We start from the raw sequence: 13,376 nt of genomic DNA, 5'->3' as shown, positions 1-13,376 counted from the left end.
CGTTTACATATGCACTCTCTTCCTCACAATTCTAACAAAGACAGAAAAAAATAGGTTTTGACCTTTCTGGCTTTCTTACGCTCCCTTTCTTCCTATGAAAGTGCCCCGTCTCAGGAGTTAGCAAGGAAGGCCACCCATTGATCAACAAGCCACAACAGCAACAGCAAGATAGTATGTGACAATGGTTCTGGTGGCTGAAATGAAAAATGAATCCATCTGTCTCTAGCTGGCCAATTCAAAACCAGGTTAACAGTACCTGAAATTCATCACTATCTAATGTCTTTGTGAGATGAGACTGATGTCAGTTTAATTTAATAGGCCAGGCTGAAAAATGCGATCGTTCAATAATTGATTCATGAGTGGATTAGACATCACTGCCTCAGGGGTGGCAACGTCCACCAAAGGGTGGGGACAATGGCTGGGGCAGCAATAGCATTAGCTGCCTCATTGTAGTCCAGCCTCTGAGTCTGCCAGACACCCCAGCCTGTACCCACACCGCTGCAGAAGTGGGTAGACAGGGCTGTGACTGAACATACCTTGGAAATAGAAGCATACCCTACATTACCCGTTAGGAGAGCAAACAGGGGAAACCGATGCTGTAGATGTCTGTACTGTATACCCTGCTGGGAATAAACCAAGGACTACAAGGTACAGAGCTGTCAACCAGGTGCTTTCTGCAAGCACTGAGATTCACTGAATAAATAAAGGGGGAAAGGGGAAATCAGAGTCCTTTTGTTGCTTTCAAAGGTGTTCTTGCTGACTTTCCTCATTCCGGATTGGTACAGTGTTCTTTCCTTATTGGATACCTGTAACAGCAGTCATCGTTGTGCTGCTCCTGTCTCTTCCTGCTCTTTCACCCCATAGTTTTCTTTTCTTTGACAGTATGTAGTGATGGACCATCTTTTCCAAAACATCTCCTAGTTATTGCCAAAAAGCCTCCAACAACTCTAATGCATTCTTCAACAGTCACACTTAGATTATGACTGCCCTATCCTTATATCTTTATAGATAATTAGCAAACCATTTACTTATGGGAAGGGAGTAATTGTTTTTTCAATCACCATCTTTTATTTGCAGACTCTGAATTGGGGTGTAGTACTGTTTGCACAATACTTTTCTGTTTTTCCTATAAATTATAAGCATAGGCATGATAAACTATGCTGCACTTCACAGTATCAACATAAAAGATAAGTTCACTTTTAGCACATGTTTTACTTAAACCTTAATTCTACACTGAATTCAAATTTTACCAGAAAATAGTAGTTGTTTGGTTAAACATTGCATCATTTACAGTGCTCCTTAATATGTTTAATTGGGACAGAAAAGCAAAGTTACTGCAACAGCTAAAACTCCTTACTGGATATAGGAGAGGAGCCCAAGCTGAGTGCTGTAGAGCTCTTAGCAATCTAGGAGTTACCACAACAAACTTCCACCTTTGGAAAGCAGGTATTTTAGATGGAAAAGGGACAGAAGCTTCAGGAATCTTACAGTACTAGCTGTTTTTAAAAGTCCCTTCCAAGGCCTCAATTAAACCAAATAGGGGACAAACCCAGGAAAAGGGTGCTACCTTGAACTCACTTCCACCAAAACCACACTGTCATGCAAACTCCCATCCTTCTTCCAAGAAAGTTCTTCCCACCACACTGGTTATTCCAGCACTCCTTACCAAACAGCAGCTGCTAGCACAGGTTTGGTCACAAGCAGCTGCCTTGTCCAGAGCACCTTGGAGCATCCTTTTCCAATGTCAAGGATCACACCTTAACCTATCATTGCTATTGCCATCAAAAGAAGTAAAATGCCATTTGTCTTCTTTAGTCTTCAGAGGACACAAACATTTCTTACACTATGAATATGAACCTGTTGTAAGTGGATGAGAGACAGAGCAGAAGCATAAGAAATTCATGAGCTTATTCTGCTTTTTATTAAAGGAAGAGAACAAAAGTGATCAACTTGGATGGTCCTGAAGCATATAGGTCCAATATATTCCAGATAACGTAAGTATAAAAACAATATCCATAACCATTATAAAAAACCCTATTCTCTTTTTAAATGTGCCTGGGCATTATCTCAGTTGCTTTCTCCCTGGAGACAAATCTGGGGTTAGACTAAAATATGGATTGAGCTTTAATATCCAGACAACATATAAACAATAGTAATTCACTGACCCCTCCAACTGTAATGAACCAGACTGTACTACATATGGATTACTAAACAGAAACTTCTAAATATACAAACCCAGAATACATGCTGGAAACAACACAGAAAACACACAATGGGTGTAGCTGCAAAACAAAATAACTAGTTTGCTTCACAAAGCAGGAGTTAAGCAGTGTTGCCCTTTTAATTTCCATCATACTACATATTACAGACAATTAGTAGATAGCTGCATGCCCATAAATGAAGAGCTGCTATAGCTAGAATGGATTTACTGCCACAATTGAGACACAGCATTTTGAAGCCGTTGCTGGCCACCACAACTGTTACTATGATTTTACTGACCTCAGTGCTTATATTACATCAGTGCCTTAGGGTCAAGCCAGCTCAGGTTGCAACAAGTACTCTGCAAACCCTTAGAAAATGACCGTTCCTGCTCCCCAGAGCTCACAGTGTTACAGCTAGCTAGGCAACACCATGAGTTTTTATGGCTTTTAGGCTCCAGTGATCTACTGCTCCTTTTAAACTTGCTCACCAGTGCTTTTATCCCCTCATCTTTTTTTTTTTTTTTTTTTTTTGGCTTAAAGCACCTTTGGAGCACTATTTTCCGGGAACATCTTAAGTTCTTCCTGCTGAACATATTGCTTAAAGGAAACCAGTCTGTTGCCTAAGTGCAAAAGCAAACCCAGGAGCTCTGGGTTTGGTTTCTGAAGTGAACCCTTAAATTCATCTCATGTGATGATCCAAACAAGAGACTGTCTGTCACTACCCTCTCTTTAAACTGCAAGGGACAGATGCTAACCGCAAGTAAACTGTCAGCTCTTCACTGGAGTCCTTGGTGTAAACCTCAGAGCATCAAGGTCAGGATTTGTCCCGAATCATCTTGTCTCTCAGATTAAAATATAAACTGAACACAGCTCAGATAAAGGCATTTTTATACCTGTAATGGTAAATAAATGGTAAATAAAAATATTCATGCCTCACAATACTCTGTCAAGAGTAATGAGAGATTAGTCTGCCTTCTTACGTGGCACTCCCTGCTTACCTGCTGAGCAAAGTAACGATCCAGCAACTGTTTGTGGTTACAGAAGATCTTCAGTTTAAACAGTGCCAGGTAGAAAGTGCAGATTAAGAGATTTTTCAGAGTTCTTCTCTCCCTCCTTCAGGAGCACACATATACCACTCGGCACTGCTCAGGACTAAGAAAATCAAACACTCGTAAAGACTTTTAAATTTCAACTTATCTGCAAGGCCCATTCTTTCTCATAACAACTAAGTACTTTATTCATTCAACTACACACCCAGAGATCTACTCAGGACCTTTTTTCGGTGCATATGATGTCATGCATATCTACTTTCCAAAAATAATTTCAATAATACTTATGACCAAAAATACAGGAAATACACTTCAGACAAGAAGAGAGCTAAAAAAGAAATCCAAATGAATAACACTGCAGAAAAGTTAAACAATCTGGAAATCTTTTACAAAGCCAAAGTAATAAAATATGGTCAATATAATCACACAGCCATTCTGTAAATGAAATATTTCCTGGTTTCTTGGCCCCATGTCAATGGCCCCATCTTGTGTCCCAGTTATTTTTAAAGCAGTCTTTACACAGTAAATAAGGATGGAGGTGGGGAAGAGAAGGGAAAATAACCCCACCAGTCTCCTCTTAGGAAAATAAGACTTAATTAAAAAGTCTGCTATTGCTCTGCACTTAATTAGGGCTAACACAGCTGTTAATAAGTTTCTGATTGATAGTAAACCTGATGTCTGCACAGAAAACTACTTACTTGGTTCAAAGATGCTGATAGTTTCATACAGAAAAAAGATTCTGTTTTGTAATTGTGCATAATGTTAATATTTGAAACATCCTTAAGGGTGATTGTACCTATTAAAATTTCATATGTGAAATGAGAAATAAATGAATTGGTGTTGCATTTTTAAAGGATCAGATTACTGTTGATTAAAGCTTTGTCTACACTTGAAATTTCCCAGTAGAACAGCTCTACTGGTCGTTGTAATAATAGGAGGACAAGCAGAGATAGGCTGCCAGCAACCGCTATTTAAATTACAATGTCATACAGACCTGATCTGTAATGGGTTATACAAGACTGCGGTTATAATGTGGCTGTAGCAGTTAATACTGCCAACCGAGCTACTGTTACAGAGCATGTAATAGAAAAAAATGGAACAAAAAGCCAGTATAGATGCAGTCGGAAAGTTATGTTTGTTAGTTAAAGCCGAGATACGATCGGAGTATTTATCCACAACATGGTGATCTGAACGCTACTGCGAATTCTCGCCCTACCTGAGAAGTTAAATATCAAGCAACAGTAAATGAAGAGGAAGTGGAATGACAGAGCAAGAGAGGGAAAGATAAGTAAAACGATTTGGAAGTAGAGGAAGGAAGCTTTTGAGGATAGTAAACTTCATAGAAATAGGAGGGAAGAGGAATAGGCCTCTAGAGGAAAAGGAGAAATAAGAAATTCCCGTGCAATCTACTTTTAATTTTTCAATAGCCTTCTTCCATGTAGCAAATACAGTGAAGAGACTAAAGTAAGCTCCGAGGGTTGAAAGGGAAACACAGAGAAAAGCTACATCAAAAGGAGAAACAAGAAAGAGATTTGAGGAAGAAGAAAAGAAATCTTTTGACAAATGAAAAAAATCAACAGAGAAAACGTAGGTATTGAAAAGGAGTAAAAAAAGGCATAAAGAAAAAAAGAGGATAAGGAAGAAAATGGAAAAATGCATGGAGCTTATTGTAAGATCTCTGTTTTGTTTAACAAGAGGTTTAACGCTAGGAGTCACTGATATAATGAAAGTTTCTTCTCCAGCCTTTGGGAAGATGATGTTCTACTCTTCTGCATTTCCAATGCAAGCTCAACTGCTTGGCACCTCCCAAATGCTTACATCCACAAATAGTAGGGCAATATCACCTTTGAGATACATCCAAGCCTGTATCCTAATTCCTCACCCCCTTCTTTCCCTGACACAACTCAGCTTTGGGCAGGAGGCAGGTTACAAGCCATGGATCTGACAGGCTGCTGCCTTCTTTCATGTCAGCCCCACAGCCCTCCACTGTACATGATCAAAATGCACTGATATGTCAGCGCGACACTGGACATACATGAGACACAGGCCAACGTAGAGCATACACCTGGTCTGTGGCAAAAAGCATGAGGAGTTGTGGAAACAGAAATGTACCTAGGCAAAACAGAACAATATACAAAATAAATCCAGAAGCACAGAGGAAAGAGAAAAGGAAAATTAAATCAGAACAGGTGAGATCAAAGTCAAGTCTGTTGAGGACCCAGCCACAAAATACCTTACCAAAAATACCTTACCAAAATACCTTAAGATCGACAGAGCTGGGAGATGATTTAATACCTCGGGATAGGAGAATGCACCCATGACAAGTAAATAGCTCACTCTCTAAAGGTAAATTATACTTACTGTGTTCTGCTAGTGCTGTAAAAATGACATGATCCTTTGATGTGAAGTTGTGTGTTTTCAAGCTTCCGTGGTTCAAAAGAGCAGGGCTGGTAGAAAATGTCAGCATGTCTGCTGGGCTTCTGAAAATTTTATCTGCGTTACAAAAAAAGTGCGTCTGATAACAGAATACCAGCACCCTCAATACTGTGCCCCATCACGGAAAGAAGTTTACCACTAATGTAACTGCAGTGATCAGGTAGGACTGCCACGAGGGTGGCTAATGATGCAGCCACTGTTTTAATAGTGAGTCCAGACATGCCCTTCAACTGACTGTCTCACTAAATGAAAAGAATGAGCAGTGCCAGTTAATAGCTGAGGAGATAGTTATTCAGGCCACAATCTGACCTAACATTTTGGTGTCATGAGAAGCAGAAAGCAGTCTGGACTTTGTAAAAGATTTGAACCACATCAAATAAAAACAGCGTGACTATTAGAGCTCAATATGTGAAGTAGACTTGGCTACTGTGTGAGTGCACAACAAAAAGAAAAAGGACAACTTCCTGCTTAAAGTGAAATTTTTACTGAATTCTGCCAGAAAAGTATAGAAATCTATGACTTTCTTACACTCACTGCATTTTGTAGAACACACCTTCTGTGCCCAGCTCCTCAACAGACTTGACTTTGATCTCATCTGAAAAATGGAAGCCAGAAGATTAATACTCCCCAAAAGGTGCCTGATTATACAGACAGCTATGATCTTCAGTGAGAATGAGAGTGATGTATTATCCTTTTAATATTATATGATGTCAAAAATCTCTTACTTAGTTTACTGTAAATAAGATCTCTCAAAGTTTTCACATATGTACAGAGAAAGATTTTGCCCCGTAATAGAAATACTTCACACCTAGATAAAACCAAGGCTGTAATGATTGTAAGAGGAATTACAAGATTATTGTGGAGATCAGAACATATTTAAGTAGGTGGTGTCTCCTCAGACTGATATTCGCAGCAGAATTGCTTGAATAAGCCATAACTTGAAATGTACCTATGGAGGAAATGTTTTCAACCAGCCAGGAGCGTGTGTATTTTGCTCAAATCATGTACCACAATACCAGTCTACTGGTAAGACCTGTCCTTAAAAAATGGCTTTGTCTTTGGAGCAGTAAATCACATTGCAATTTACACATATGTATAATAAACCTAAGCTTAATGGTAGCTCATCCTTTTGAAAATGAAGATTAATTAACTTGTAAAGGCCATTACTCTAACACCTGTTTTATTTAAAGAATTTAATCAGCACACCAGAAATTCAGTAGTGAGAACCACAGCAATTCCATTGTACTTAAAAATATATTTCCTATTCGTCAAGCTTAAAATAAGTCCTGCTTAAAAATATGCAATTGACAGCAATCTAAAACAGCAGTAACAAATTCCATAGACTGAAGCACTTGTGGTATAACGCCTCAAGCAAATTTATAAGCAATTTCCTAGAATATTCTCAGAGTGTAAAGCATGCAGTTATCAGGAATCCCTATTACAGATTCTGACCTCATTTTTTCCCCCTAAATGTTTGTGACAAAAGTAAAGAAAGTAAATGCAAGTAAAACACAGCAAAATGGATTTGTGAAAGCAAACTGCCTACCTGGCATGGTGCCTATTAGTATAGAACAAATAAATTACATATGGTTTTAGGCAATTCTATAATTTGTAATCTGACAAAAATACTACCAGTGGATGTCCTCTTACAGGTTAGGAGTTCACACTGCTGTTAGATTTTCTTCGGTGCTAAAGGAAAGCTAAAGCTTTCTGATTAAAGGGTTCAGAAGAGTAAAAAGACAGATACTTCAGGATATATTTCACAAGTAATAGTTGTTTACTCTTAACTTGTTCAGAGCTGATGGATGTCCTATGACTTCTTTTTGGTTCTGAGTGAGACAGCGGACTTCAGAAGGCTTTTATTTCCCAGTTCCTGGATGGAAGGCACCAAGGACTTGTCCAGTTCTCCCTTCTTTTCTTGGCAATCCTGATTCCACTTTGAATTTGATACTGAAGATGCTGACCTAACTGCAAGGAATTACAATTTTAAAAAAATAAATAAAGACTACAACTTTATAAACACATTAAAAAGGCGGGAAGAACACAGAGATGAACAAAGTAGTACAACAGAAAACAATTACAAAATACTATTCTAGTGTGACTCTATTATATATCACAAAATATGTAAAAATAAGATCATACAGAAATAAGAGCTGCATTATAACAGATAATTTTAATCTCTCCTAGAGTACACAGACAAGCTTCTTACCTTTAAATTTTAAATCCAATCTTTCTTGATTTAAATCTTCACTAAGGTTCTGAATCAAAATCACAGATATTAACTCATCACAATATTAAAACACTGTTTAAAGTGGTATCTTCATCTTATAAAAATGAGAGATGAAGAATTTTGTCTTCATGTCTCATAAAAATGATGCTCTTTGGTATCTCTTTCTCTGGTCTATTTCATGGATAAAATTCAGCCAAGATAGGATCAATGGTCTCCACTGGACGAACTCCAACTTTTACTATAAGATTTATCTCTTCAGAAAACAAAACAAAGCTAGGAAATGATACAGATCTTTAATTGATAAGAATCAGTGATTTTAGTAAAAATTATAACAATGATTTATATGTATTGAAAAGCTAAGCCTTTTGCTTCAGTACGACAATAATTTATTAACTTTCAAAAATACCATTCTCTAAATGCTCATGCTAACACAAATAACATTCAGTACTAGCAGATGAAGTAGTCTGATACTTTTAAAGCTTAGAATCACACTCCTAACTATACAGGTAGAAACCCAAGTGTTTAAACCCAGGTTATCTCAAAGGGAAATAGTGGTTCCTCTGCATTGTGTTTCCTGCCTGAATGCAAAATAGTATTTTACCAGGGAAATATGAAACTGCCGGTCTTAAATTACACATTACTTTATCTCTTAATTTAGACAAACTTTCAATAAAATGTTAGCAAGGGCACTTGATAAGTTATTCACAACACTAAGTCTTGAGGGTTGTACTCTTCTTTCCAAGTGTTGTATTTGGTAAAGCAGGTGTGCTACTTATTTTCTCACCAATCCGTGATACAAGACTGAAGGGGCTGAAGCAATCAGCTGATACCCTTTGGAGGCTTAAAAAGGCCCTAGAGAACTAGCATCAATAAATTAATTCTGAACATGGCTCTGTTTGGCGGAAAAGAGCAACCCAGGTAAGTGACAACATCTGTATGTTTGTCACCAGTAAAATTCTTACACAGCTAAGCTCCTGAAAAAGTTCTATGCACAGTCTTACCCTTGGGTGAAGACATCTTTCTTTTCCCTTGCAGAACACAAAGAAACAGACTTCAGAAAAGAAGAAAAAAAAATGAGAAGAGGAAAAAAGAGAGAGAGGGAAAAAAGGGTAAAGTGGTACACTTCGGGAAAAATAATCTAAAGCAGGTCTACATGATGCTTAACCCAAACTGGCAGTTACAGTCATAATTCAGGAGAGCAGTCTTGGAGCCATCACTGAGGGCTGTCTGGTGTCAGTGGCTGGACAAGCAGGGCTATCCAGAAAGCCAAATACATTTGACATTACTGAGATGGTGTTGAGAAGACAACAATACATACCATTTTCCTAGTATATAAAACCGTGGTGCTTCTGCATCTTTAATGCTGTACACAGATCTGGTCTCCACATCTCAAGAAGGACATAGTGGAGTTAGAAAAGGTACAGAGAGCGGCAATTGAAATTATCAAAGTGGTAGAGCACCCATGTATGAGAAGAGATTAAAAAGTCTAGGACTCCAGTTTGGTGAGAAGGTGACTGAGGAGGGATATGACTGAAATTTTATTTAGCAATGAATGTGAGCTGGTCACCACATACCGTACTTCTAGAAATAAGGGCTGCCTTATGAACTGAGTAGAACATCAGTTTAAAACAGAAAAAAAATATTTATTTACTCAGCAAATAGAGTATTTCTGGATCTTGCAGCCACAGGCAGCTGCAGAGGCAGATGGTATCAGCATATTCAAAAAGGGATAGGACATATTCGTTGACAACAGGTCCATAACAAATACTAAAAGGATTAGGTTGGGATGCATCTTCTAACAACCCTAAGGACAATTTTGGATGCCAGGGTACTACATGGGAGGAAATAGCCAGGCTTGTATATTCTCCCTAAATAACATTTCCTGTTGTCACTGTAACAGAGAGTAGTGATCTAGATGATATCACCCAGTAAGTAATTTCTTACATTCTAGGGTTTTGTCTATTTTGCTATGACTATCTATTTAGTTGATTAGGAAGGAAACAGGTCTCTTGAGAAGGCATCTATGTAAGTCTGCTAGGCATGGTGAACAACTGCCAACTTAGTAGCAGGAGCAATCACCTCCATACAGCAGTGCTGCACTTTAGGTACAGAAAGGTTGGGTTGGTTTTTTCCCCTATCACTATTTAAAATATTTGTACTAAGTCCTGTATTTTATCTTGTGTGGGAAAGAAGAGAGGGGAAATATAAGCCAATTCCAACACAGGCATTGCCACAAGTACTTTGTGCATACACGGTCCATACAGTGGAATCCAAAATACAGCATTTTACCTTTATCTGTGGAAGGACCGCTAGGTTTCTTTGAGCGATAGCGATGAATGATGTGGAAGGAGGTATGAAAATATAAGAAATGAAAGAAAAGTCCTCTCTGAGAAAGGAATTGCCTGCAGGCAGTGTGCTCAGAAGGAAGAGGAAACTGAAGTCTCCTGCAGCTTGTACTCCATGCCTAGGCTAGCATAAAAAAGAGCAGTAGCACCAGCATCACCAACTCTACCCCCTCAGGGCCCATTTCTGAGAAAGAGTAGTTTTCAATGTTTTTTATAAATCCTATCCTATGACAGTCTGGAAACACTCCCTGGCATAGCTCTTCAAAAGAGCCTAGGCTGAAGACCAAGACCAGACATTTCTGGGTATACTCAGCTCAGAGTCTTAGGTGCCCGTGGAGCCTGGAAGTAAGGATGGCAGTTTCTGTATCTCTGGTTAGGGTGGCATGAAGCAGAATTTCTAGAACTTTGATTTTGGCATATAAAGTGTATTTAAATCCTTTTTTTTCCATATAGACTCCTCACTTTTAATTCATACAAGGGTATTCAGCTGTAATAAATATGCATTATTTCTCCATATCAAGAGCTCATTCTTTGCTAAGTAGCCTCTTTGAAAGCAGAAACCATCCAATGTAACAATGACGCTTTCAGACTGCAGCACAGCAAGCTACCTTGTGACTGATAAATCTGAGAGCCTTAGAGGTCAGAGCTAACGCAGAATCCTTATTATTTGCATTATGGTTTTTCCTTGCTTCAGCTGAAACATCAAGAGAGGCACTATGAAAGAAAATTCAGTATCTTAGGCAATCACCTTAAGAAGTCAAATCCTAGATGTTCAACTGTAGGTTTTAGTATTAATTGGGGCCTTATACGTTTGTTGTTTATGAACAATTATTTCCCTTTTTTTTTCTGTTGCTACCCACCCCACCCCCCCGAGATGGCATCACAAGATGGCTACCTACATTATGAGCGTATGTACAAAAAACGGCTGTCTTGTGAAAGATTCCTCCTCAATGCCCCCAAATATTGCTATCTCAAGAGTCCATGTTTTTCTGTCACATTCCTCGTCCCCCCGCCATCCCATATATACACATACCCCCTACACCTGAAGACAACGAACAGGAGACATTACCTGTTATGGACTTGATATCTAAGGCAAAATGGTTTCTTCCAGTGCACAGTACTTACATGACAACTGTGCACTGGAGAGTTCACCTGATATCCTAGTATTTATTTCTATTCTTACACTACATTAAAATCTTTCACCAGACATCAGCAATTTTTCTCTGCACTAGGTCATGTTCAATATTTCCTAATTCACCCTCAATTCTACTTATCACTTTGTTGTATATTACTTCGAAGTAAACTTTCCCCTTTTTGCTGGTTTGGAGGATTTGTTGCCCCCATTCTCTGTTTCAATTTCTGCACCAAATTCTATGTTACTGTTGTTTCTGGTAGAGTTTTCTTGTGCTTCACTGGTCTCATCCTGCTGACAGGTAGTAGAAGAGTTATTTGATTCTTCTCCTATACTGCATTCCTCACCGATGTCTAGATTATTATTCCATTCCTTCATTAACTCCAGGACACGGTCTCTGGACAATGTGTTTCACCTAGACGTAACAGTAAATTTTATTAAATTTTGACTTCAACATACCTAGGCAGTATTATTAAAAACATAACACCAGAGTAATGGCCCTATTTGTTTTAAGCCTTGCACTATAATCCACAGTCGTATAAAAAAAAAATTTTTTTCCAAAGGCCGGTCATCTCTCTTGCAAGCACAATCCTGCAAGCACTACTACTACTACTATTCTCCTTGGTACAGTCAGGAGCGAAGCAGGTGGTATTTTCCCCAGAACTCCTTCAACTATGGATCCCAAACATTTGCAAAGGAATTTTAGTTCTTTCTACAAAAGCAACATCAAGAAAACCCAAAGAGTTAGAGAGTTTCTCTGAGATTTTCCACTGCCCCTGCTTTTCCCTGTTTCTGTATCCATCAGTATTTCTTTACGTTACTGAGCAAATGAAGGTGCCTACACAACACTCCCATTTCACTTAGCCTAATCTGGAATGGGTAGTGCAACAGTTTATGGGTCCAGAAGGAGCAATTTTTCTTAGACTGCTCAGTCTTCTGTCCTCTCAGCTCACACTGAATGATCTGAAATAATTATGGTTTGACTCCTTTGGCCATTCAGTAAAGCTGGCAATTATGTGTCTGAAGGTTTGGAGAGAAAGGCATGTGCGTACTATACGCAAAGTTGATACACAACTCTGAAAACTAGAGTTGTCCTGTTACTTATTTTTAAGGCATAATATGTTGCATTAATACTACCAACCTTCTGATGCTCTTAGAGCACTTCACTAAAACCAGGGATCCTTTTTTCTAATATTAATTAATGATATATAGTTACTAGGTAGTTTATTATCTGCACTGTACAGACTGGTAAAATGCAGCACAGAAAATGTAATTATAATGGCTTTTTTGGAGATCACACAGTGGATCCAACAGAGGAAAGAGGTCAAAGACAACTTTTTTTGGAGCTCTTTCCCCAACCTTATTAGACTAGCAATTCTTATTTCAAATTCCTATTCGTTTTCTTTTACATGAAGACTGGTATTAAGGAAGTATTTCCTTTGTTTGAAATAGCTATGTACACATATGTACCAAATAATGAAAGCATAAACAGTCATATGCATTAAAAAGGTAAGTTTCAATTTTGCAAAACAACCTCATCTGTTGCAGATGCAGATTTACATTATGACAACTGTGGGCATAACTGATGACACACATTTTAACTACCTCTTCTGCATGAACAATTATGTAGTTAAATATGTAGTGTGCAATGAATTGCACCCACAAAATCAGAGGCTGAGGCCTTTAAAAAGAGGCCTTTTGAAAAGATCTAGGACTTACAGAGTGCCAGATAATTGTATACCACATAAAAGAGGGAGTTTATTTCCTGACAGTTTTAGAGAAAATAGGACCATTTAAGTTAATTATCTGTGTTGGCTCATTTGAACACCTGTTGGCTTTAATTCACTAGCACCTAGTGCCAGCTGTGGGTAAAAGGAGTGGAGGTTTACTAACTGACAGACTATGTTGTTTCAGTTTCTTTTGTTTCCATTTCAACTTTTTTTTCCACCCAATTTTTAGGAAGCAAACTTTAGCAGCGTTCAA

General features: G+C 38.4%; 1 protein-coding gene across 1 annotated transcript in view; it reads right to left on the bottom strand.

Annotated features, from left to right (window-relative positions):
- Nucleotides 1-11,549: 11,549 nt before the first annotated feature.
- Nucleotides 11,550-13,376, bottom strand: part of STK33 (serine/threonine kinase 33) — a gene marked incomplete at both ends in the record, with an annotated part of 28,947 nt that continues 27,120 nt past the window's right edge. The window contains 2 exon segments of the mRNA XM_082485059.1: nt 11,550-11,784; nt 11,786-11,808. Coding sequence (XP_082341185.1) covers nt 11,550-11,784; nt 11,786-11,808 — 258 coding nt within the window.

This window comes from Vanellus vanellus (genome assembly GCF_965231255.1).
Source record: "Vanellus vanellus genome assembly, chromosome: 6".
Lineage (NCBI taxonomy): Eukaryota > Metazoa > Chordata > Aves > Charadriiformes > Charadriidae > Vanellus > Vanellus vanellus.
The sequence above is the reverse complement of the archived record's forward strand: the minus strand, read 5'-3'. Positions and strand labels throughout refer to the sequence as shown.